This window comes from Mustela putorius, unplaced genomic scaffold, assembly GCF_011764305.1.
Source record: "Mustela putorius furo isolate JIRA1106 unplaced genomic scaffold, ASM1176430v1.1 tig00003898_pilon_pilon_pilon, whole genome shotgun sequence".
Lineage (NCBI taxonomy): Eukaryota > Metazoa > Chordata > Mammalia > Carnivora > Mustelidae > Mustela > Mustela putorius.
In genome coordinates this window covers 31100521-31126854 of record NW_025422047.1, presented here as the reverse complement: position 1 = coordinate 31126854, position 26334 = coordinate 31100521, and the positions used below count along the sequence as shown (strand labels likewise).

The 26334-nt window shown below is 49.1% G+C and overlaps 1 protein-coding gene, 1 long non-coding RNA gene and 4 other non-coding genes across 6 annotated transcripts in view; 4 read left to right on the top strand and 2 right to left on the bottom strand.

Annotated features, from left to right (window-relative positions):
• The window catches only part of SNX6 (sorting nexin 6), a 62301-nt gene extending 55608 nt beyond the window's left edge, over window positions 1–6693 (top strand). Inside the window, exon 14 of the mRNA XM_045067637.1 lies at window positions 5541–6693. Within this exon, the coding sequence (XP_044923572.1) occupies window positions 5541–5594 (54 nt within the window). The 3' untranslated portion in view covers window positions 5595–6693. The remainder of the gene's footprint in view (window positions 1–5540) is intronic.
• A 3092-nt stretch (window positions 6694–9785) lies between these two features.
• LOC123388402 lies at window positions 9786–9949 on the bottom strand. Its single transcript, XR_006602950.1, has one exon. It is a non-coding gene; the product is annotated as a U1 spliceosomal RNA (small nuclear RNA).
• Window positions 9950–14166: 4217 nt separating this feature from the next.
• Window positions 14167–14330, top strand: LOC123388401. Its single transcript, XR_006602949.1, has one exon. It is a non-coding gene; the product is annotated as a U1 spliceosomal RNA (small nuclear RNA).
• LOC101682805 lies at window positions 14173–15898 on the top strand. Its single transcript, XR_201480.3, has 3 exons — window positions 14173–14746; window positions 15374–15585; window positions 15710–15898. It is a non-coding gene; the product is annotated as an uncharacterized LOC101682805 (long non-coding RNA).
• A 2862-nt stretch (window positions 15899–18760) lies between these two features.
• On the bottom strand, window positions 18761–18850 carry TRNAY-GUA. Its single transcript is given in 2 exon segments — window positions 18761–18796; window positions 18814–18850. It is a non-coding gene; the product is annotated as a tRNA-Tyr (tRNA).
• A 4176-nt stretch (window positions 18851–23026) lies between these two features.
• Window positions 23027–23190, top strand: LOC123388400. Its single transcript, XR_006602948.1, has one exon. It is a non-coding gene; the product is annotated as a U1 spliceosomal RNA (small nuclear RNA).
• Window positions 23191–26334: the final 3144 nt, after the last annotated feature.

The following is a 26334-nucleotide window of genomic DNA, read 5'->3' as shown; positions in this document are numbered from 1 at the left end:
CTTTGTTTTTTGTTGTTTTTTCTTTTAAAGATTTTACTTACTTATTTGACAGACAGTGATCACAAGTAGGCAGAGAGAGAGAGGGGAAAGCAGGCTCCCACGGAGCAGAGAGCCCGATGCGGGGCTCAATCCCAGGACCCTGGAACCATGACCCAAGCCAAAGGCAGAGGCTTTAACCCACTGAGCCACCCAGGCGCCCCTATTTTTGTTCTTTTTAAAGAGGTTATAAACTATCAGGGATTTTGTTAATAAATTAAGGAGGGGTTGGCAAATTACAACATACTTTTATAAAGCCTGTGACTCAGGAGTTGCATTCATGTTTTGTTGTTGTTGTTGTTTTTAATTATTTTGGCAGCCTTTTTTTTTTCTTTAAGATTTTATTTATTTATTTGACAGAGATCACAAGTAAGCAGAGAGGCAGGCAGGGCGGGGGTGGGGGGGGGCCTTGGCAGTCTAATTTTTAAGTCATTATTTTAAGCAAAGGAATATCATGACATGTGATAATTTTATGAAATTTATATTTAATTTATAAGTAAAGTTTTATTAGGATACAACCAAGCTCATTCATTTATGCTTTGTCTATGATTGCTTTTATACTACTACTATAGCGAAGTTGAATAGTTAAAACAGAGAGCAAATGTCTCTCAAAGTCTAAAATGGTTTTGGGGGGTGCCTGGGTGGCTCAGTGGGTTAAAGCCTCTGCCTTCAGCTCAGGTCATGATCCCAGGGTCCTGGGATCAAGCCCCGAATCGGGCTCTCTGCTCCAGGGGGAGCCTGCTTCCTTCTCTCTCTCTGCCTGCCTTTCTGCCTACTTGTGATCTCTGTCAAGTAAATAAATAAAATCTTTAAAATATAAAAATAAAAATAAAAATTTTTTTGGTTTTTTTTTTTAATATTTTATTTGAGAGAGAGAGTGAGTGGGAAGAGAGAGAAGCAGGCTCCCCGCTGTGCAGGGAGCCCAACACGGGGCTCAATCCCAATATCCTGGGATCATGACCTGTGAGCCAAAGGCAGATGCTTAACCTAATGAGCCACCTAGGCGCCCCTCAAAGTCTAAAATGTTTAGTACATAGTTAGCCCTTTACAGAAAAAATTTGCTGACTGCTACTATAGATTGATGTCAACCTCTAATTTCCAGATTTTGTACTTTTCAAATCCTTTCTGAAACGTGTTCTCTGTATTCAGATTATTTATTTATTTATTTGTTTATTTATTTATTTATTTATTGAATTTCTTTGGCAGAGAGAAAGATCACAAGCAGGCAGAGAGGCAGGCAGAGGGGGGAGGGAGCAGGCTCCCTGCTGAGCAAAGATCCCGATGTCGATGTGGGGCTCGATCCCATGACCCTGAGATCATGACCTGAGCCAAAGGCAGAGGCTTACTTAACCCACTGAGCTACCCAGGTGCCCCCCTGAAAAACCTTTTAATTTATGAGAAAAGAATGACAGGTTTTCAAGAAACTGTCCCATGTTTTTGTGAGTTGTTTTGTTTTGTTTTTTAAATATTTTATTTGTTTACTTGACAGACAACGATCACAAGTAGGCAGAGAAGCAGGCAGAGAGAGAGGGAAGCAGGCTACCTGCTGAGCATAGAGCCAGAGGCAGGACTCAATCAGAGGACCCTGAGATTATGACCTGAGCCGAAAGGAGCGGCTCAACCCACTGAGCCACCCAGACGCCCCCTTTGTGGAGTTTTTTTGTTTTTTTGTTTTTACCTTCTGAATGTTCACTTAAGTTATCCCTTCATTTCAAGTGAGCCAGTCATTCACCAAGCCATTCACTCACCTCCCACTGCACTGTGCCCACAGTGGGCTGGGTTGCAGGAAGACCAGCCCGTTGGGACCTCTGCTCTCAGAATTCATGGTCTAATAAGAAACGTGTCAGTATGGGGTGCCTGGGTGGCTCAGTGGGTTAAATCCTCTGCCTTCAGCTCAGGTCATGATCCCAGAGTTCTGGGATGGAGCCCCGCATCGGGTTCTCTGCTCGGCAGGGGGCCTGCTTCTCTCTCTCTCTCTGCCTGCCTCTCTACTTGTGATCTGTGTCTGTCAAATAAAATCTTAAAAAAAAAAAAAGAACCCGTGTCAATATGTCCCTCAGAAAGAATGTTATAATTAAGTTTAACCATAGTAAGTACCTCCCTTTGCCAGGGGCCATGGGAGTGGTAGGGCAGGCCACACAGAGCCAGCATTTAAGGAGTTCCTGGCCCCGCAGAAGAGACAGGAAGACACTGAAACAAATGAATCCTAGGTATTTGTGACATTCCTGGACCAGCAGTCACAGTAACCTCGGGGTTCTTGGCCCACGTCTTTCTGGCAGGGGCTGGGCAGAACCTCTGGAAGCTGAGTTATTCCAGGAGCAGTTTGTGGGTGAAGGAGAAAGAAAAGAAGGTGAAAAACAGATGGGCTCTGGGGAGGGCAGGGGTGAGAGTCAGTCCACAGGGTAGAGAAACTGCTGGTATGGTGGCTTGGTATGGGAGGAAAGGCTAGTCAGTTTGAATATGAAAACGAAGGAAAACCCTCCAAACCGGTGTACAGCGCCTCAAAACACAGTACAGGCGTGGTAAAACTTTTGTGCATTTTTTATCATAGCACATACACAAAGGTACAAAGAAAATAAACATTTATTTATGACAGAATGACTATCAACATTTCCACCATACATAATTTATTCAAATGGATTGTTTCTGTGGAATCAGAGTTCAGCAAATGGATGGGCTTCCAAATGGGGGAGAATGAATTTTGGAGTTTCCTTCAGCAATGTTATGTTTAAAAGTTGCCAGCCTTCAAAGCACATTTTATCTGATGCAAAATGGGTTTATTTGGAGATAACAGTTATTACAATTCAGGACAAGCAAGCTATAGCAAAAGCCGCAGGCAAGTGCAGAGAACAAAGGACAGGAATGCTCTTTTATAGATAGGAGGGGGGAGTTGGGAAAGGCTGTTTCGAACCAAAAGTCCACTAAAGTAAACTATGAGTTGGAAGTGCCGTGACTTTTCACTGGCTTAGCTGTGACAGTCTTGCCTTGTGGGGGCCATTGCTGGACAAGGAGACCACCTTTCTTTCTCTTGCTGGGGTAGTAACGTGGGTTTCTTCCTGTTGAGAATACAAGGTACTAAGAAAAAATAAAGAAAAAGAATGCAAGGTACTTCACTTCACTTTTCTTCCTGATGGGTCTACAAAGTCTGCAATTAGTGGTAGGATCTGAGGGCTCCCCTTCTGGCCTCCCAACTACATTTTATTTTATTTTATTTTATTTTATTTTATTTTAAGATTTTACTTATTTATAACAGAGATCGAGAGAGGTAACACAAGCAGGGGGAGCTAGAGAGGGAGAAGCAGACTCTCCGCCAAGCAAGGAGCCAACCCTGTGTTGGGTTCCCTGCTCAGTAGGGAGTTGCTGCTCCCTCTCCAGCTCCCCCAGTTTGTGCGCTCTCTGTCTCTCTGTCAAATAAATAAAATATATTTTTTAGAGATTTTATTTATTTATTTGACAGAGCTCACAAGTAGGCAGAGAGGCAGTCAGAGAAGAGGGGGTGGAAGCAGGCTCCCTGCTGAGCAGAGAGCCCGATATGGGGCTCCATCCCAGGACCCTGAGATCATGACCTGAGCCAAAGGCATAGGCTTAACCCACTTAGCCACCCAGGTGCCCCAAATAAAATATTTTTTTAAAAATAAGTAAATAAAATGATGTCTGCAGGTTTCTCAGAGGCAAAGTTACTGTTTTATAATTTGAAATTAACAAGTATTTTGTGGTGAGATACTTGGCTTGGGACTATGTAAGTTAAATAACCATCACTTAACGGGCAGTGTCCCATAGAATTTTGTGTGATAATGGAAATACTCTATAATCAGCACTTCCAGTATGGTAATCACTAGCCACATGTGGCTGCCAAATGCTTGAAATGTGCGTAGTGCAACAGAGAAGCTCAAACTGTTTTTATTTCATTTTAATTAACAGAAATTTAAGTGTTCTATAGCATGTACCTAATGACCACAGTATTAGCATTTCAGTCTTATATTATTTTTAGCATCCATCCTGACTTTTGCCTGAGTCAGTTTTTATGATGGTGGCCAAATGGTGATCAGTTTCTAATTCCATCATTGTACACATTTTAGTTGGCTTTCTACTCTAAGGAAGTTTTCCTTCTCCCCCATTTATGAGTTGATGTTTATACATATCTGAATTTGGGGGCCATTTCACATGTTTTACAGATGCTACACAGGTTTGCATTTTATAGAATACATTTGTATATGATCTTACTACTTTATTTTTACTTTTTTTTCTCTTTTGAGAGAGAGTGAGATCATGAGGGTCTGGAAGGGTGGAGGAAAAAGGAGAGAGAGAATTTTTTTTTTTTTTTTAAGATTTTATTTATTTATTTGACAGAGAGAGATCACAGGTAGGTAGAGAGACTGGCAGAGAGAGAGAGAGAGAGAGAGCGGGAAGCAGGCTCCCTGCTGAGCAGAAAGCCCCATGTGGGACTCCATCCCAGGACCCTGAGATCATGACCTGAGCCGAAGGCAGCGGCTTAACCCACTGAGCCACCCAGGCGCCCCAGAAGAGAGAGAATCTTAAGCAGGCTCCACACCCAGCATGAGCCCAGTGCAGGGCTTGATGTCACAGCCGCAAGATCATGACTGAGCCAAGCTCAGCAGTTGGTCGCTTAGCCAGCTGAGCCATGCAGGCAGCCCCTTATTAAAATTTTTATAAAAATTGCTATAACTTACCATTTTAGTCATTAAAATATACATTATATTAATTATATATATAATATAGTACACATATTTTAATGGCCAAAGAAGAGTGATAAGAACCTATCTTACTGTCAGGAATGTTCAGGGACACCTGGGTGGCTTGGTTGAATGTTTGACTCTTGGTTTTGGCTCAGGCCATGATCTCAGGTCAATGACATCAACCCCCACGCAGGGCTTTGTGCTCAGCAGGGACTCTGCTTGAGATTCTCTCTCCCTCTGCCCCTCGCCCTTGCTCTCTCTCTAAATAAATATCAGTAGTTTAACTTGGACACAGAGAGCATATTTTATCTCTCATTAGATCATGCCAGGCAATTCAAAACAATATTATTGGTCTAGATGGAAAATTACTGAAGAATCTGGTATGTGGAAAAATTGTACATGAAACAGAGTATATTGTTTTATGTCTTTAAACAGTTATTTTGGGGGGAGTCTGGGTATCTCAGTCATTGGACGTCTGCCTTCGGCTCAGGTCATGATCCCAGGGTCCTGGGATCGAGCCCCGCATTGGGGTCCCTGCTCAGCGGGAAGCCTGCTTTTCTCTCTCCCACTCCCCCTGCTTGCAATCCTCTCTCACTGTCCTTCTCAAATACATAATAAATAAATAAAATCTTTTATAAAAATAAAATCTTTTTTAAAAAAAGTTACTTCTGTGTAATGAGTAGCTTGTTACCAAAATTTTGTTGCCATAATAAATTTAAAGTTACGTGATTTCTAGTGCTGTATATTTTTTCAGTACAATTCTTCCAAGCTCTTGAGCTTCATAATTTATTCTCCCTTCCCTTGTAGGGTAACCTACAGTTGCTGCAGAACTGCTTGGCAGTGTTAAATGGAGACACATAAGCCACACTTCACCTTCGGTTAAAAAGGGCTGCCTTCCTTCAGATTTTATTTTTGTTTTCTTAATGATATTAAGCAATTACTGCTCACTGGAAACAAAAGAAACAGCTGACAAAGTGCATCTACTCTCTTTTTTTCTGAGAAACCACGGAGCGGTGCCGTCCATGGGCTCTGCCAGTGTGTGCGGTGGGACGTGGCACCCCTGCACCTGTGTGCTCCCTGCGACAGCTGTCCCTCACCGTGCGCGCCTCCTCTCCCGAAGCCCAAAGTTCAGTCTTGTTTTAAGTAGCCTCTGTAACTGTGTTTATTTTATGAATAGTATTCCTTATGGCTGCCAGTCTTACTTACTTTTAAGTACTTTCTGAAGTTTAACCCTTTTAAAAATACATTGCTCAAACAAGATAAAGATTGCCATTACCTTTTTTTGAATTTTGTTTTTAAAAAACATTGTATACCACCTTAGCTCATTCATGTATCCTGGTAAAGCATCTTAATCAGACTTATTTTTAATTAATGAACATTTCTTAGAAGTTTGGGGACAGATTTTATGTAATCTTTATAAGTATGATTTCTGATGAAAAGCAAATGCATTAGTATGTTTGCCTTAAACTTGTAGACTAAACCAACTATTATCAAATAAACAGTGATAACAGTGATAGTTTTTAACTCTGTGGTCATTGTATCACTCTAAAATTTGGAGTAGCTATAATAAATCTACTCCTTTATTATGCTTTACAGTGTAGGTCTTCATTTTTCGTTTTTCTTTTTTTAAACAGCATATTGAACCAAGTTCACCAGTCCCTTTACAAAAGAATGAACTGCTTCTCTGTGTGCGGTTTAGCGGTTTCATAGAAGCTGGACCTGGGCGGAGGCAGGTTAGAAGCAGACATTTCTAAAATACAGGAGCAGACCGAATGGTCTGTTATGGTTTCCTGACGTCCATCTCTAGCTCAGCCAGTGAACCATGGATGTGCCATTGAGCCCACTTGATTGTTACGCTGGTGTATAACTTGGCGTGTGGAGAGAAAGAGTGCTGTAGAGAACAGCATTTGTTGGTGGGGGAGAAATTGGAACATTTGAAATAAAGTGGGTACAAAAGATATTATTGGCCTTTTTAATGTAAATTAACATCAAGTTATTTCTAATTTAAAATTAGGTTGTGTGGTTTGATTTTTTCACTAAGTTCTCTTGCAGTTGGAAACCACAGGTATTTGGGTTGGTCGCGCCTCGTTTACATTTTCCCAAACCCTGGCCTAGGTCTTAAAAGAGTAGTCACCGTGATTCCAGCCTTGCATGTTCTGTTGCCTTACTGGTGTGCTGGTTCATGTTTCTTTCATTGACGTTGTTCCCTGATGCCATTTGAACTTGACTTTTCTGTTGCCTGAGAAATCTCTGTGTTTTGTCCTCCTTCGTGTCTCCTTCACTGGTGAAAATACACCTGTGCGATGCTCTCCAGTGGGTGAACACGGGACAGAGAGCCCTAGCTTCTAAATTTGGGTGCAGTCCCTTCACTGGCTGCCCCTGTGGCCTCAGGCAGGTTCGCTTGACTTCTGTCTGCCTCAGTTTCTCTACTACAAAGGACATATTGACCTACCTCACAGGGTGTTGTGAGGATTAATAAACATTTGGTACAGTGCTTTGGAAATGTGATGATGCTGTATAAATGCTAAGAAATAGTAAGTACACGGGCGCCTGAGGGGCTCAGTCGGTTGAGCGTCTGTCTGCCTTTGGCTCAGGTTGTGGTTGGTTCCAGGGTCCTGGAATCAAGCCTCACATCCGGGCTCCCTGCTCGTTGGGGAACCTGCTTCTCCCTCTCCCTGCCCCCTGCTTGTGCTTTCTCCCTCACTGTCTCTCTCAAGTAAATGAATAAAATACTTTTTTTTTTTTAATTGAAAGAAATAGCAAGTGCAGGGCAAAAAGCTGTATTGTTCCACATAGCCATCAGCTAATCTGTACCAAGGAGGTCTTTTGGGGAAAAAGGGTAGGAGAGTGCCCCCATCCCTTGGTGCCTGGTTTACATTTTTACATTTTCACAATGTGTGTTGGGGTGGGGGGGGGTAGACTGGAAGCAGCAGTTACATATTAGAGCATATGTGGGAGGGTGCTTAATGAACACATATAAATGAGTTGACTGTTCTATGCAAGGGCTTTCTCACAAAGCACAAGATAAAGAACATACGTTACTCCCTCAAGGACATACTTTAGGAGAGGTTCTACTTTGTACCTCCAGAACAATTGAAACATTCCATAGTTCACTGCTAGTTCCTGATAATTGCCTTGGTTTCACTGCTCTTGGGCTGTGGCATTCATGAAACATTTATTGGCCATTGTCGTATGCCTGGGGGACACAGGACAAACAGGAGGACGCCCAGGAGCACAGACAAAGCCCTACACTATGTGGTAGTATAGTGTCTGCCACAGGGCACACTTTATGCTCTGAGGGGAAGAGAGCAATCTAGGCAGTGGGAATGACCCAGGGTATGAACAGGGTGGGCCGGGGAATGAAGGTTGTGGGGGTTTTGCAGTGAGGGGGAGATGGCAAGAGAGGAAATTGCAAAGGAAAGTGGGTCACAGCAATTGCACTACTGGGTATTTGTCCCAAAGATACAAATGTAGTGATCTAAAGGGCCACCTGCACCCCGTTTGTAGCAGTGATGTCCACAATAGCCAAACTATGGAAGGATCTAGGTGTCGAAAGGATAAAGATGATGTGGTATGTGTACACACACACACACACACACACACGTGCGCACACACAGAAATAGTAAACAAAATCAAAAAATGAAATCTTGGGGCGCCTTCGTGGCTTGGTGGGTTAAAGCGTCTGCCTTTGACTCAGGTCACGATCCCAGGGTCCTGGCATTGAGCCCCACATGGGGCTCTCTGCTAGCAGGGAGCCTGCTTCCTCCTCTCTCGCTCTCTGCCTGCCTCTCTGCCTACTTGTGATATCTGTCAAATAAAATCTTTAATAAATAAATGAAATCTTGCCATTTGCAACGACATGGACAGAACTAGAGTGTGTTATGCTACGTGAAATGAGTCAATCAGAGAAAGAATTATATGATGTCTTTTTATATGATTTATATAATACATGGAACTTAAGAAACAAAACGGGATCATAGAGGAAGAGAGGAAAAAATAAAACAAGATGAATCCAGAGAGAAACCAAGAGAGATTTAATCATAGGAAGCAAATTGAGGGTTGCTGGAAAGAAGGAGGGTGGCGGAATGGGCTAACTGGAGGTTGGACATAGGAGGGCATGTGATGTAATGAGCTATGGCTATTATATATGACTAATGAAACAGATCTGTACCTCTGAAACCAATAATGCATTATATGTTAGTTGAATTAAAATTTTGAAAGGAAGGAAGAAAAAAGCATCAGGACCAGTGAGGCTTATTGACTGGGCTAGATGTCTGCACCTGGTTTGGAAAAGCTTATACAATATTAACGTTCTGTAGCAAAACTAGAGAAGTTGAGCTCAAACTGATCTTTTTTTTTCTTTTTATCACGTATTTTATAAGGATAAACAACAAGGTACAAGTACACTGAGAGGCAGGCAGAGAGAGAGAGAAGGACCCTGAGATCATGACCTGAGCCCAAGGCAGCGGCTTAACCCACTGAGCCACCCAGGCGTCCCTCAAACTGATCTTTTTGAAGAGAGGCACTACAGGTTAAACAGTTTAAAGTATTAGTAAGACAAGTCTGGCTGGTTTAAGAGGAAAACTGCTTTCGCGGAATTAGAGTGGTTCAAGGCCTTATAAAAAACACCAAGCAAAACTTAACTTGCATACCGCCTCTGTATAGAACTACCTGAGACAGATGGTACACCTACCTCAACCCCACACACAGAAAAACGGATTTCAATACTGCGACATATCTTAAAACTTCGTTTCAGACTTCCCAATCTAAAACCCACGGTCAAAAAGCATTTATAAACTCCAAATAACTCCTACTCACACCTCAAAGTAAAGCCAAAACTCAAAAGCACTGTTCTTTGTTTTGGAGACGAGACCCTGTTTAATCACTCGGCAGAAACACAGTACGGCACAGAATCCTAGACAGAAAAAGAAGTGAAGGCCTGAACCTCACTAGCCTCAGAAGTTAAAATAAAAACAAGCAGCCCTTCTGTTATCTAAGAACACTAAGAAACACAGATGTCGCTATGCATCTTCCCTTAGGTCACCAAGAAACCAGGGGAAAGCGCGAACGCAGTCCCCCACTACCACAAATTATGCAGTCGAGTTTCCCACATTTGGGGAAATCGCAGGGGTCAGCACATCCGGAGTGCAATGGATAAGCCTCGCCCTGGGAAAACCACCTTCGTGATCATGGTATCTCCCCTGCCAGGTAAGTATGAGTTGTTCCCCCGCGCCCCCCAAACACCCCTCGCGCTCCACCCGCTCCTCCTTACACACGGTCACTTCCCTCCCGCCCGCCCCCGCGACCCCCGACCCCCCGCACCACCCCCGCCGCCCCCTCGCCCACCCGCGCAGCCACGGAGGGCGCCTTCGTCGGGCCCCACGCGGGGACCGGCGGGCTCGGCCGGGGCGGGCCCGGCAGCCTCTGCGCGCCTGCTCCTCTGCATACGCCACGCCCTTGTCGTGACGTCCCGAGCCCTGTCCCCCGCTCTGGGACACCAGATGTCCGCCGAGACTGCGAATGCCTGAGGGGCAGGGGGGGCGGGGTGGGGGCGGGCGGCGAGCGAGGGTGTCAGGACCTGGGAGACCAGAGAAGACGGGTCCCGGGGCGCCCAGAAGTTGAAGGCCCCACGGGGAATGGTTCGGGCTCGGGCTTGGCCTCACCTTCCTTTCAGCAAAAATTATACGTAATAGCAACGGAGAGTCTACTAAACGTTAAATACTAAGATGGGAGTTTTGTCACCAATTTAACATAAAATTATTGTAACCCCCCCATTATGACCTTTCAGATTACGTGGTAACCTAATCTTGCAACAGTGAAATAACATTCGAACAGAAAGCATCAGGGCAAGGAGTCCATTCGCAGAGTAGATGCGTGGACTGGGGACGGGTGTTGAATAGTCTCCGAAAACCAAAGGAAAAGAAATGTCACATTTCCATCCTGCAGGATGAGCTTACCTCTTTCAGGCTGTCTAGATTTACCTTTTCCTCTTCTATACAAGGAGATCCTATCTGGGTATCAAGTGTAAATATCCTTTCCAGATATGACCAAAATGATTGAACTGTTGTATGTCCCTGGGTGACTGCTGCTCAGGAACAAAGCAACGCAGGAGACAGGACTAGAGATTATAGGATTAGCAAAGACTTCCTGGAGGTTCTAGCAGCATAAAGATCCAAGGAAATACAGTAAAGCTTTTTTTTTTTTTAATTGAAAAAAGGAAAATTGTCAAAATCAAGAAATTCACACTGATACAATATTATTACTCTACAGGAGTTATTCCATTTCCATCAGTTGTCCCAATAACGTCCTTTATAGCAAAGGAAAATTCAAAATCACATATTGCTTTCAATTATCAAGTCTCTTTAACCTTCTTTAATCTGAAATAGCTCTCAGGTAATTCTTTGCATTTCATTATGTAGACATTTTTTAAGACTACAGGCCAGTTATTTTGTAGAATATCCTTCAGTTTTTGAGTTGTCCCATGTTTCCTCATAAGTACATTCAGGTATGCATTTGTTTAAGGATTTTACTTATTTATTTTTAAAAAATATTTTACTTGTTTATATATTTACTTACTTACTTATTTCTATGAGCAGGGAGCCCGATGAGGGGTTTGATCCCAGGACCCTGAAATGATGACCTAAGCCAAAGGCAGACACACTTAACCAGCTGAGCCACCCAGGCACCCTTCAGGTATGCATTTTTGACATGAATACCACATAAATGATATTGTGTCTGTTAAGTGTTGGCTCATGTCCCTCCCCAAAATATGTTGAAGTCCTCAACCTATGAATGTGACCCTATTTGGAAATATGATTTTTGTGGTTACCATCCTGTTAAGTAAGGTGAGGTCACTAGAGTAGGCCCTGATCCAATGTGACTATTTTCCTTATAAGAGGAAAATGCCATGTAAAGATATTTGCACACAGAACAGTACCTGATGACAGAAGCAGCGATGGTAGTAATGTAGCTGCAAGCCGAGGACTGACTGTCACCACAGGAAACTAGGAGATGGCAAGGAAAGGTTCTATGCAAAGTCTCAGAGAGACTGCAGGAACCTTGCCTTTGGACCTCTAGCTTCCAGAACTGTGAGAGAACACATTTCTGTTCTTGTAAGCCATCTTATTTGTGGTACTTTTTATGACAGACCTAGCAAAGTAACATAGTGTCCTCCTCTGGGCATCACATTTGGAGGCACATGACTCAGTTTGTTCAATTATTGGTAGTATTAACATTGACTACTTAGGGGTGCCTGGGTGGCCCTGTCCATTAAGTGTCAGCTAAAGCTGACCTCCTCAGGGTCCTGGGATTGAGCCTCCCAGTGAGTTCCCCACTCAGCGGGGTGTCTGTTTGGCCACCTCAAGCAAGTGGTGGGAGGGGCAGAGGAAGAGAATCTTTAGGCAGACTTCCCACTGAGTGTGGCAGCCAGCGACGACGACGGGGGGGGGGGGGGGGGGGGGGGGGGGGGGGGGCGGGGGGGGGGGTACCAGTGGGGGAGGATTCGATATCAACACCTATGAGATGACCTGAGCCAAAACCAAGAGTCAGACCCTTAACCAACTGAACCACCCAAGCGCCCCTCTGACAAGAGTTTTTAGCATTCATTGATGACTCTTGCATCATAATTGACAACTGTTGATCTTCTAATTCTATCACTCATTCATTTATTAGTTGACATTGTATTGTAAAAAAGAACTTTCCATCCTTCCCTAGGTACTGTCAATATAAGCTCATGGTTATTATTTTATTCAGTTGTTTGTAACCCATAACTGTTTTAAAATTTATTTTGATGTTCAATGAAAGCCCCTTTTAGGGGGGCTACTGTGGATTGCTGCTTGGCCTTTGGGCTAAGATCAAGTGCAGGGTGGCTACTGCATACTTTTGATATGTCCATAAAATTTTTGGAGCATTTCCTTATCTTTTGGCACAAGATGTTCCAGGGCCATTTTGTACCTTTCTTGACTCCTGAAAATTATCTTTTTCTCCGAAGAGGCCTGGTTCTTTTCAGTGGAGAATGGCATTTAGAAAGCAATATCATGGTAGTAGGTATACTTAATGCTACTGTCTTTGCTTCTAATCCCCTTCAGTGGGCAGAGGTAAAAAAAATACATGTTTCCTACACATATCTGTATCTCTTAAAAATAATGAGCCCTTTCAATTTCCGATACTTTCAATTCCAACTTTCACTTGAACGCACATGGTTCCCCTTTTGCCCTCCATCATTCCATATTTGTATCTCTTTTCTTCAGCAGTGAGGACCTTGACTCCCCAACATCCATAAACACATTAGCTCAACCTACAACACATGAAACATTAGTACGGAATTATTACAACCAGGTAGCTATGAAATACAAACCTACTATGGGATAGTTCAGTATTTGTTTGCACTTCTTGTCTTTGGACTTGAAGATGTTTATAGCTAATGTACCATGTCCAAAAGTCATTTCAATTGGTTATTTCTGTTTATTTCAGTGTGGTTTACACCATTCATCTAAGATAGTTAAGTTCAATTATGCTCATATTCAATTTTAGAGATTTCCCCGCTGCAATTTAATAATATGTGTAAAACATTAAGAGAGTTCCAAAACTGAATTACAAAGAAGGTGATCCAGGAAAGCATCACTCTCCCCTTCCTTTCGCAGGTCCCCCCCGAAACCCCAAATACTGTCACCACTTCTGGTTTATTTATTGGTTTTGTGTTTCTTTTGTATAATTTTCTTGTTTTCATATTTTTGCTTGACAAACGGGAACATACTACATTTATTTTTGGACGTCATCTTTTTCACGTTACATAGTTCACGTGAGATACCCTGGGAAATTTTCAAGTCAAGCAGATCGTCCCAACCTGCTTCAGACCACGGGTCAGCCAAAGAAAAGGTAAAAGCAGAAACCCCTGAGGGCTGAATAGGCAAAGACTGTGATTTCTCTGTGGGGAAGGGTTTCAAAAAAGATGGAGAGAGAATGAAACGCCTAATTTTACTACACGCTAATGTTGGGCGCCTACCTGGCATGGAAAGCAAAGCATGCGCCTGCGGGTAGCTGTACAGATTACTTTGAGGGGGAAAAAAAAAAAACCCACAACAAAAAATTATATATAAAGTTCATTTTAACTAGAAAAAAACACAGCCGATCTCTCCTGCGTGGTCTATTTTCATTCCCCCAAGCGGTGCAGAACACCAGCACTGGGACGTCACGACAAGGGCGTGGCGTATGCAGAGGAGCAGGCGCGCAGAGGCTGCCGGGCCCGCCCCGGCCGAGCCCGCCGGTCCCGCGTGGGGCCCGACGAAGGCGCCCTCCGTGGCTGCGCGGGTGGGCGAGGGGGCGGCGGGGGTGGCGCGGGGGGGCGGGGGTCGCGGGGGCGGCGGGAGGGAAGTGACCGTGTGTAAGGAGCGGGTGGAGCGCGAGGGTGTTTGGGGGGCGCGGGGAGCAACTCATACTTACCTGGCAGGGGAGATACCATGATCACGAAGGTGGTTTTCCCAGGGCGAGGCTTATCCATTGCACTCCGGATGTGCTGACCCCTGCGATTTCCCCAAATGTGGGAAACTCGACTGCATAATTTGTGGTAGTGGGGGACTGCGTTCGCGCTTTCCCCTGATTTTCCTGGTCTTTCAAAAAGCAGACGTTTCCTTAGTCTCTTCTTTTCCTTTAAGGGTTTTATTTGACGGAGACCACAAGTAGGCAGAGAGAAGGAAGATAAGCTCCCCGCGAAGCAGAGAGCCCAGATGCTGGACTCGGTCCCAGGAGGTCGAGATCATGACCCGAACAGAAGGCCACCCAGGCGCCCTCGTCGGATATTTTTGAGGTGCCTAGTGGGTACACGGTGACCGTACCAGCAGCAACCCGCGGTGGTTTTTTTTCCGTGCTTGACGTGCTCTAGCGTGCCTTTGGCTGGGGGTGGCTTTTTGTTTCTCCCTGTTGTCAGTGTACTTGAAGTGCGTTGTTCAGCCAGCAAGGAAAGCCGTTTTCAAGAAATTCTTCTCTGTTCCTAATGGAAAAAGCCCCTTTTCAAGGTACTTCCTATCCTACTCTGCTTTGCGGAGTTATTTGCAAGGATGTGTCACCTTTGTTCCTGTGGCCCATCGCCCAGCGATTTCAGCATCCTCTGGTCCCCTGGGCGCATGGTAGAGAAATGCCCCGTCCTAGGGGTTCTTGAGTGGTGCAAGGACTGAAGCGTCAGGTCAGACTCTTGCTTTCAGTTCAGGTCATGATCTCAGGGTTTCCGTGGAGCCTGTCTAAGGTTCTCCCTCTCCCCCGAACAAGGAGGCGGGATCTGAGGCCTCACCTTGGTCCCATCTACCGATCATAATCAGCAGTTTTAACAAGAGTCCCATTCGGTTCTAGAGGCATTAAAGTTTGGAAAGCACTGATCTAACATAGTATATATTTTACTTTTCTAATTTTACCCTCCTGGGATGTAAGTCCCCCAGGGCTGGGATTCTGGTCTATTTTGTTGATGCTCCATGCGCGCTTGCCTAGACTAGCCCATGGCCATATAATAGGCTTTCAACATGTTGAATGAATTCACTTACTGATCTCAGGCTTTAAAAAAAAAAAAAAAAAAAAAAAGTGGATTCCAAGCGGGGTCTGGATTCTAGCTCTGAGTCCAGGTAAGATGACCAACACTCTCCTTCCTACAGAGAAATCACAGAGTTGGAAGCACTCCCTGTCCCGTTTCGTCAGTAGTACCTCTGAACATCATTTGCCGGAGCCCCTAAAAACGCTATACAGAACAGTCCCTGGCCTCAGGGAGAGGATCCTCTAGTCTACACCCTCAGCATCCAATCTAGCCTCCTTCAGCCCCTTCTCCCACGAGAGAAGAATGGGATCATTCTACAGACATCAGAGAGAGGTAAGTCAGTGGTTAGCACCTTATATCTGTCACATGCCTGCCTCTCTTGTTCATCCATTGCTTCACCCTGGATCAAACAGTAGAGGACACGGACTTTATTTCTATCCTTTTGGGGTCTCCACAGGACCTGAAAATTAAATGGACATAAAACAGAATAACAGGAGGCGGGACTGGGTGACTCCATCCACAGAGTGTGTGCCTTCAGCTCAGGTCATGATCCCAGGGCCCTGGATTGAGTTCTCCGTCGGGCTCCTTGTTCAATGAGGAGCCTGCTTCTCCCTCTGCCTGCTTCTCCCCCAGCTTGTGCTCTCTCTACGTCAAATAAATAAAATCTTAAAGGCATTAAAACAACAACAACAACAACAACAACAACAAAACAGAGTAAGAGGAGGCAAGCGTACAGATTTTTACATGGACATAGGAGACCACGTAGTAAAATGAAGACCCAAAGAGGCAGCTAGGTGGGTCTCCAAGAAGCTCGGGTTCCTTTTACTTTTTCTTTTATTTATTTGAAGACCAAGAGCTGGTGCTTCGTGGTCACGGATACTGGTGTGTCCCGGCGCCTATTTTACTCCACAGATTGTAATGCATTATTATCCTTACCTTGATTTGGCCAGTGGGAAGCCTTTCAAACTGGCCCTCGTGTGCCTGACCTGTCCACGTCGGTCACAGCACGCTGCTCTACTTTTTGGCACAGCTACGCGTTCCGGGGCTTGACGAGGCCGGTGCAGACCCAGCCGTGAGGGCCATGCTGGTGGCGTGGCTCCTTGGACCCTCCCTTGCCCACCGACCTGGATTCCCGAAACGGGTCAAGATTCTCTGGACTTCCCGGAGAGGCCCTGCAGTCAGAGGGAGAGAAGGGAACGCCAGTGCCCGGGATGGACTCCCTGCCCTGGCTCCCCTGCATTGCAACAAGCCTCTCCGATCCCATCTAGTGTGTGCCCAAGACCACTCCCCCCACCCACTGAGAGTCCCACAGAGGCCCAGCAAGCCACAGGTGCTCAGCCTTCCCTTGACTGAGTGCCGCCACCACCTGACTGGGTAGCAGGCACCTCTGCGCTTGCAAGGCTGGGGGGCAGCACCTTGGAAGCCCCCTGCTGCTCTCCCTGATACCCCAGCCGGGAAGGGTCGGCCATGCTGGGGCCCAGGCTTGCATTGGCTGGTCACCAAAACCCAATGCCCTCCCCGCCCCCCCCCCCCCTCCTCCTGCTCTTTCCCCAAAGCACCAGAGCTGGGTCCCCAGGGATGCCACCCCTCCACATCCCATCAGGGGCCACATCCAGTGAAGGTCTTAAGGTGTTCTCCTTGGTTCCTGTCTGCTGGGCTCTGTAGGTAGTGACCTTGGAGGCTGGGGTTTCTCTGTGGCTTCAAAGCAATCACATCTTCCTGAAGGTCTTCACCTGTTGGGCTTCCCTGGCAGGCCCTCCTGAGCCCGTGGAAAGTATGGCTCAGTCCATCTCAGTTAGCAGTGGCACAGTGGGACTGAGACTGGGTTGGGGAGAGAACCAAGAGGAGCCTGCCAGGAGAGGAAGACGTGTGGGGAAACACAGTCTTCAGTCTGAGAGGCAGGAGCAATGGCGAAAAGGAGCCCGTGGGCTCCGAGGTCAGGGATGGCAGTGGCTGGGTCCCCAAGGCTCCCAAGGGCCACACTCCACACTTGGAGTCCCATTGGAGTCCCCTCTGGGATGCACTCCACCTGTACTTGGAGACTCGGGAGTCTCCTTCCGGCAGGAAGGAGGAGAACAGGGAGGACCATTCTCTGGAGTTCTCTGCACCCACACTCCCCCCCCCCCCCCCCCCCCAACCTGGCTCTGGCTCCAAGGTGAAGCCCATGTTCTCCGCGGTGCCCTCTGGCTGGGCCTCAGGATCTGACTCTTCAGGCCCTGCCAATCTAGCCTGCAGGCCCCGCGCTAAGTCAGCCGGCTGCTCAGAACCCGCCAAGCAGGTGAACGTGTGTGTGCCCCTCCACGCTGGCAGCTGTCCACGCCCCACCCCACCCCTACCCCCACTCTCCTGCGCCCTGCCTTCAGCCCTCATTGCCCCGACTCTCTCGGGCTCTGTCTGAGCTCTAAGTCTGCGCTGTGGCCGCCCATCTCACTCCTCCCCCGCCCCCATCCCTTCCCACAGGTGGAGACCCCTGCGGTCAGTGGCCAGAAAGCGGACAGGATGGAAATATCTCCTCTGTTTCTACTTCCCTCCATCAGGTGTAGCCAGAGAATCGGAGAATCGGTGTGTGTGGGGGGGGGGGGTTTACCGCACTCCCAGCGCAGTAGGGAGGAGGCTTGTACCGAGCGTGAGCAGTCCGCGCTCCCTCAGCGGGAGCACCTGCCACCCCTCCCACCCTCCCCACACACCACCCCCGCCCCACCCGACGCCGCCGGGGCTACAGAGCAGGTGCAAAGGCGCGGGAAAACCGAAGTGTACCGGGCCGCACCCCGTCCTCACACGGACGGAACCCTGAAGGCGCCTCCGACGTTCTCAGCCACACCGGCCAGGCCCATGGAGGCCCCTGCTGCCCTTCGCTCCTGCCAACGTCAGCCTCGAAGCAAGCGCACGACTGGCGATGGCCTGGAAAACCTCGGGGTGACAGTTCTGTCCCACGAGCAGAGTAAGCGGGTCCGCGAAGAGGCTCTTCTGGCGCCGTTAAGTCTGGATGTTTCTACACACCACCTGAAAGACAGGGAAGGAGACAGACAGACAGACAGACAGACAGACGGCGGCTGGGAGAGACAAGCGGTGACCATCCCCGGAGGCCGAGCAGGAGACGGCCCCAGCTCGAGAGGGACAGTTGTCCTGAAGGAAGCCGCGGTGCTCCCTGCCCCATGGGAGGACCCGTCCGCTTGTCAGCCGCGCAGGCGGGCGGGAGGCAGACCCTCTCGGGCCCACCTGCTGGTGCGGAGCCGGAGTCGCGCGCGGTAGGGGGCGTGGGGGGGACCAGTGCCGAGGGCGTGGGGACCCGGGCGGCGCCGAGCCGAGACTGCAGCCGCGCGCACCCGGAGCGCCGCAGGGCACGTGGCGGCCCACGGCCCCAGGAAGGCCCGGGGTGCTGCCGGGGCGGCGGCACACCCGCAGCCGAGGAGGCGGGGGTCCCGAAGGGCTTCCGGCCTCGGGCTGGGAGGGCGAGGCCGCCGGGGGTCGCGGTGGCTTCCCCGACGGCGCAAAAGCGACGGGCGCGTCCTTCGAGCCGGAGTCGAACCAGCGACGTAAAGATGTCCACGCCTCTCCGGCCTACAGTCCTCCGCTCTGCCAGCTGAGCTATCGAAGGCTGCGCTCTGGCGGGCCTGGGGCCGGGCTTTTTCTCGAAACGACGGAGGCCACGGCGCGGCCGTGCGGGACGTCCAGCGGGCCCTGACGCGCTCCGAAGCCATCCCAGAGAAGAGCCGAGTCCCCGCGGCCGCAGCGCCCGTTCCGCGCGGGGCAGCGAGTCCCCTGCGCTCGGCGGCCGACCGGGGCGGGCGTGGGGGGCAGCATCCCGGGCGCGGCGGCGGAGACGCCTGGGCGCGTGCTCTCCCCCCACCCCGGTGGCCTCAGGTGCCCTCCCGGCGCCTTCTTCTACAGGTGGGGCCACCAGGGTCCGTGGCCCGGCCGGAAAGAGGGGGAGGAGGGGCGTTGGCGAACCCCACGCGCGGGCTGGGCGACCAAGGCCTTGCGGAGCGGAGGAGGGGACCCCCCCTGGATTGCGCACCAGGTAGGCGGCTTCGAACCGCCCAGCTACCAGCTGGTTTGTGGGCGCCTTCAGGCCAAAATAACCCTTAGGCCAAAATGACGCTTGGTGGTGGTGGTGCGGCAGATGATGCCGGCTTTCGCAGCCAAGATCATCGCGTTCGGATTCCGCAGGTCTCCTAATTTCCCTGCTTTCACCCTTGCAGCCAGATTTTTTTTCTTTTTCCTTAATTTAATTCATTATTACTCCCTCCCCGCCCCGCCCCCCGCCCCGTCCCCGGTGTCAAGAGGAGTGGGAGGGGAAGGATTCCGATCAAGCCACTCCTCTGCTCAAAACCTTTCAGTTTAGGGGTGCCTGGCTGGCTCAGTCGGTAGAGCATGTAGATCATGATCTCAGGGTTGTGAGTTCGAACCCCCCCACACCCACACCCACACACACCATACCCCCCCACCCACTGGGTGTAGAGCTTCCTTTTCTTTTTTCTTTTTAAGATTTTATTTTAAAGTAATAAGCCCGGGGGCAGATCTTACTTAAACAAACAAACACAGAGCAAGCCAACCAACCAACCGACCGACCTTTTGGTTCACTCAGATTGCCAGTCTTAATGATCATCGCGGAGTGCAGTGGTCGCTGGAGCTGCCGGGCTGGTCTGTTCTGAGGAAAGGCTCCGCAGGCGGATGGACCCAGCCAGGGAAGGCTCACACCTGAGAGGGACTACAGATGGCACTCCAAATCAGGAGTGTCTGTCAGCTGTACCCAAGGTGATCTCAGCAGCAGTAAGTACCTGTGGTGGATTTCCAGGCGAAACGGGGCCGGGCCTTCTTAGCTGAGACACCAACAGCTGGCTAAAGCAGTGTTGGAACATCCAGGTAGCTGAATTCCAAGGGGAAATACAAATATTATCCACAAATATAATCTACCATTATGCGCCTGAGTGGCTCAGCGGGTTGAGTGTCTGATTCTTGATGTTAGCTCTGGTCATGATCTCAGGGTTGTGAGATAGAACCCCAGGACCGGCTCTGCACTGGTCCTTGGAACTTGCTTATGCTTCTCTTTCTCCTTCTGCCACTGCCCCTCCCCTCCCTGCTCTCTCTCTCTCTCTCTCTTTTTTTTTTTTTTAAAGATTTTATTTATTTATTTGACAGAAAGAGATTACAAGTAGGCAGAGAGAGAGAGGAGGAAGCCGGCTCCCTGCTGAGCAGAGAGCCCGATGCGGGACTTGATCCCAGGACCCCGAGATCATGACCTGAGCCGAAGGCAGCAGCTTAACCCACTGAGCCACCCAGGCGACCCCCCTCCCTGCTCTCTTGCTCTCTCTTAATCCCCGCCCCCAACCTCCAAAAGCCATAGAAAGGTAGTCCTACAATGATTTTCAAGACCCTCATGATCTTACTCCCACCTAGTCACCTCTCTGACTTAATTTTGTCCAACCCTTCAATGTTGCTCTAGACACAGGGCCTCCTTGCTATTCACACACAGTCCTACCTGGGCCTTTGCTCTAGCTGACCTGTGTGCTCTGGATGCTTTTCCCCAGATAGCCCATGACCCACTCCCTCACCTCCTACCAGCCTTTGCTCACAGAGCACCTGCTCAACGTAGCCTCTTCTGACCCCCCAATCCACCTCACTGCCTGTGCCCCTAACTCCACTCGAGATCCCTTCTCTCTCCTCAATACTTTCCTTTCTCGGCTCCTAACACCTACCGGAGTACTTAAGTACCTATTGTGTCCATTGTCAGTATCCTCCCACTCCCTCTGCCCCCTCCTACAATAGAGGAGTGCCCAGGGACGCCTGGGTGGCTCAGTTGGTTGGACGACTGCCTTGGGCTCAGGTCATGATCCCGGATCAAGTCCCGCATAGGGCTCCCAGCTCCACAGGGAGTCTGCTTCTCCATCTGACCTTCTCCTCGCTCATGCTCTCTCTCACTGTCTGTCTCTCAAATAAATAAATAAAAATCTAAAAAAAAAAAAAAAAATAGAGGAGTGCCCAGAGGCCTTTTTGTCTTTTGTCACCCATTCCCGAAGTGTGCATATATACTCAGCCAGGGGTTGTTGAATGGGCCAACTCTCCACGTGCTCGAAGAGGCAATGAGACTGCACAAGGAGGGGCCAGGAGCCAGGGTTCAGCCAGGGGGAGGTGCAGAGTTAACCTTGTTTGATCACAGAACAGGGTCTCTTCAGTTGAGAACTGTAGAACTCTCCGCCCATAACAATCCCTCCAAACTGTTTCCTTTCCTGAGATCTGACCAGGCTCTAGCATAGCTTCTAGCAGCGTAAGGTTCTGTCCCTAAGAGTGACCTCCCGCCTGAGAAAGGTAGACACCTCACACAGAGGCCCCCAATGTGTGTGTGTGTGTATATATATATATATATATATATATATTCATTTTTTTTTAAGACTTCATTTATTTAAGAGAGTGAGAGAGCACAACAAGCAGGGGGAGCAGCAGGCAGAGGGAGAAGCAGTCTCCCCGCCAAACAAGCAGCCCGATGCTGAACCCCACCATCCCAGGAGCCTGGGATCATGACCTGAGCCAGAGCAGACACCCAACCGACAGAGCCACCCAGGCGTCCCTCTTTGGGCATTCATTAAAAAGCGCTTGCAGTTGTGACCATGGGTCTGTTAGGACTCCAAAGGATCCTTCTCAAGACCTGAGAGCCATTCCTTTGAGCTGTAATGGTGAAGGCTGGGGCCTAGGTCCCAGTCTCTGTGGGACGGTAGCCCCCCAACCTGTCAGTTCAGCTGTCAGCCAACACACACAGCTGCCCAACAGCGGTCCTCCTGAACGACCGGGTGTCACTTTTCACTTCTCCGACGGTCCCGGGCCCCCTTCGTCTCATGCTTCCCGTCCAGCGTCCAGGTCACCTGCGCACAGATGCGGGTGGAGCTCCGTTCTTTCCCCTCCTGTCAGCAGTTCCCGAGGAAAATCTTTTTTCACCACTGTGGCTGCCGTCTGCTGCGTTCATCTTTGACAGAGTCCGAGTGGGAAAGGACCAGAGGGCACTGGGCGGGACCAGCCTGCGCGCGGGCTGCGGGGCGGGACCGCCGGGGCTCCCCGGGGACACCGGACAAGCTGCGGCGGAAGGGCACCGCGGAGCGCTTTGCTTCGTGTGCTTTCTTCACAACTCCGCGGGACGCTTTTCTTTTCCCTCCCGCGTTCCCGGATCAGGCGACTGCATGTTCGGACGCCGAGTGCAACTTGGGAAGACCCCAGAAAAGAACACTGCCACTGCCCCCATCTTACTGGGGCGGCTTAGCCCTTAACGCCCACCGTCAGAAAGGCCTCTCCTGAGTTTTCGACTCGGTTTGAAAATGAGTCTCGAACAGGCGAGGACAAAAAGGGGCTGAAATTTTCTTTTCGCGGAAAGGAAGGCGAGACCAAACCCGAGTCTTGAGCCACCACCATTCCCGCAGGGCTCCGGGGGACCCCGCGTTCTCGGGTCTCCCCTCCAGGGGCGGACGCCCCCCAGGCATCCGCGGCCTCGGCGGCGACAAGGACATCCGCTGTCCCAGAGCGGGGGACAGGGCTCGGGGACGTCACGACAAGGGCGTGGCGTATGCAGAGGAGCAGGCGCGCAGAGGCTGCCGGGCCCGCCCCGGCCGAGCCCGCCGGTCCCGCGTGGGGCCCGACGAAGGCGCCCTCCGTGGCTGCGCGGGTGGGCGAGGGGGCGGCGGGGGTGGCGCGGGGGTCGGGGGTCGCGGGGGCGGCGGGAGGGAAGTGACCGTGTGTAAGGAGCGGGTGGAGCGCGAGGGTGTTTGGGGGGCGCGGGGAGCAACTCATACTTACCTGGCAGGGGAGATACCATGATCACGAAGGTGGTTTTCCCAGGGCGAGGCTTATCCATTGCACTCCGGATGTGCTGACCCCTGCGATTTCCCCAAATGTGGGAAACTCGACTGCATAATTTGTGGTAGTGGGGGACTGCGTTCGCGCTTTCCCCTGGTCTTGCTTGTTGGAAAGATAAGGCTTGTTCTCCATCGGTGTCTGGCCTGGCTGGGGTCTGTTTCACTTGCGTTCTGAGGGGCTTCCGAAACCCTGGGTTGGCTTTTGCGCACCCCCTGCGTCTCGGCCGAAGCACACCCGCGGACAGGTGCGCGGGCTTCTGCAGCCGACCAATGTATTCCCCCGGTCACGGAAAGTAGGGATCCCAGTGCGCCGGGATCCCAGTGACCCGGGTCGAGGGCGGACGCTTAACCGCTCACCCACCCCAGGTGCTCCTGTCTCTCTATTTTGCGCTGAGCTTTCTCCAGTCAATACGGGGTTGATGGCCAGTTCTTAATGGAAAGGAAGTTAGGAGGGGCGGAGGTAGGCGGCGGGGTTCTTGCAGCGGGGGAGCTGGCTCCACGTTGAAGGTGGGGAAGACTGATAAGGATTATCGTCCAGAAGGTCGCTCACCCACTGAGAATCCGACACTCAAGCTGGCCAGGTAACAGGTGGCTGGGGAGGAATGGGAGGCCCTTGATACGGATGCAGATTTGCTCTTCACGTGGGGCGTGGGAATTTCTTCTCAGCAGAGAGACGAAGATAGGCCTGGATCCAGAATCGCGTTGCAGTCTGGTTTAACGCTTTTGTCACAAAACTGCTGCTTTTCGGGGCGCCTGGGTGGCCCAGTGGGTTAAAGCCTCTGCCTTTGGCTCAGGTCATGGTCCCAGGGTCCTGGGATCAAGCCCCGCATCGGGCTCTCTGCTTAGCGGGGAGCCTGCCTCCCCCACCCCCACCGCATGCCTCTCTGCCTGCCCCTCGGCCTACTTGTGATCTCTGACGAATGAATGAATAAAATCTTAACAAAAGAAAGAACAGAGTTGGCAGGAGCAATCTGGCGTTGAAAGCGGGACTGGTCTGGCGGTTCTTGATTTGAGGAATCAGGTAAAAAGTCTTGTGGCCACACAACAGGTAAGAGACGTCGAATTACTTAAATCAATAAATAAAAGTCGGGTGCTTGGGTGGCTCATTCTCAAAATCTTTAAACATAAGCCAAACAAAACAAAAAAAAGTCTCCCTTGCTCCTTTGTATATTTCTGACCCTCTGCAATATTAAGATACTGAGTAAGAATGGGTAATATATGCTTTGAAGTCTTAGGTATGTAGGTGCCACTTTGAGACAAACAGGCTTGAGCGATGGAATGGAGAAAGTGACCCTCCAGAGGAATAGAAAGCCCATCAGGTGACCCACCTCAAAATATCTGTAGGCCCTAACTAACCAGTGGGCTACTTACAACCAGGCACAGTTAACCAAAAAAAGGGAAAATTCCATATATCACCAATACCTCTTCACCTTTCCCCCCTTGAATGCAGCCCCTACCCACTGTCTCCTCAGGGACACCATCTCCTCTGCTGTCCTGCCCTCCACTCCCTTGTGGTATATTCGATAAACTCTCTCCTTTGTTCAGCCTCAGGTGAATTCTTCAACTGCCCAAGCCACCGCTTTCCACCAGAACGGTGCCCCACATTTGGGTACCCCATGTGATCTACAGAGACACCACAAGGGACAGTATGAGCTGTGAGGGTGGAAAAATATAGGAAGCCAGATATCTTGCAGGAGGTAGGTCTTTCTCTTAAGTAATCTTTCTCACATAAGGACAGACTATGAATTATTATCTTGGCCTTAAGTATGGTCATCTGCAAAACTTATTTCTGTAGTTGATCTATGTTCTGCTTGTTTTTTTTTTTGTCCCTCTGGTGAACAAGTCTAAATTCTTTTGGCTTTTCCTTGTGGAATGTGTGCTGAAGGCAGGCTTTAACACTCTGAGCCACCCAAGCGCCCCTACAGTCAGAGTTTTTAAAGGCAGAGTAGGGATGGACTGGGTGGTGGGTGAGGACAAACGGGGTTATGGATGATAAAAGTCTCTAAGGAGTTTGGAAGTGAGGTCTCAAGGACCTTGAGGGGCTAGCTATCATCTGAGGAAAAGGTTATTCATTACCAATAATAAAAATCTTCGTGAGACCCTTTCGATATTTATTAGTGGGTCATATACTTGGAAATGATTCTCAACACTATATTGGAGGTTTAGAGATAAAGTTTCCTAAAGGAAATGTTAAAGTAGATTTACAGGATTCTGGTCGGACCTGTCGGACCTGTCAGGCTAGGATTGTCCTTAGCAAAATCTCAAGGTGAGGGCAGTTAAGTTCCCAGGGGAGAGCCACTCGGTCTGTTTCAAGGGCTTGTCAATAGGTGAGGAATTTTAATGATTTTCTTCTCCCTCTATTTCCCACATCAGCTAAACTTGAGGTGGGATGGCCTTAATTTTCTCGGCCTCCACAGGCATAACAGGCTTAAACCTGACCTTATCTATATACCGAGAGTTTGAAGTGGAAGTAATTGGAAATATGATGTAACTAGGAATCAGTTCGTTTTCAGTTGCATTTATTACCAATGTTAGTTATTCTAGAAAACTTCGGTGTCAAGTCGTTTTGAAAACCATAGTCCAGTCCTCCTGAAGGGCTGGCTTCACTTGGAAAGCATGAATCCCACTGTTTTTTCTTTCACTTTGAATTCAAATAAGTGACACCAGTCAGCTTTTACCAAAAGCCTAGCAGCCACTGGCAGTTTAGTTATCTCCTTACTCTACAGTCTGGTCCCAATATTTGAGTTGACTCCACTAGCACCCTTTACTGTCATGACAAAATAAGTGGAAAAGTTTCTCAAAATCTGGAAAAAAGGGGCACTTGGGTGGCTCAGTCAGTTAAATGTCTGCTGCTTAGGTAATAATCCCAGGGTCCTGGGATCAAGTTCCGAATCCAGCTCTCTGCTCAGAAGGGCGCCTGCTTCTCTCTCTACCTCTGCCTGCTGCTCTGCCTGCTTGCGCTCTCTCTCTCTCTCTTAATCTCTCTCTGGCAAATAAATAAATATAATCTTTTTTAAAAACCTTGAAAAAGTTGATGGAATGATGATAGCGGATTTCATTTCTTTAAATATTTTGTCTTGGGGCGCCTGGGTGGCTCAGTGGGTTGGAGCCTCTGCCTTCGACTCAGATCATGATCCCAAGGTCTGGGATCAAGCCCCACATTGGGATCTCTGCTCAGTGGGGAGCCTGTTTCCCCTCTCTCTCTGCCTGCCTCTACCTACTTGTGATCTCTCTCTCTGTC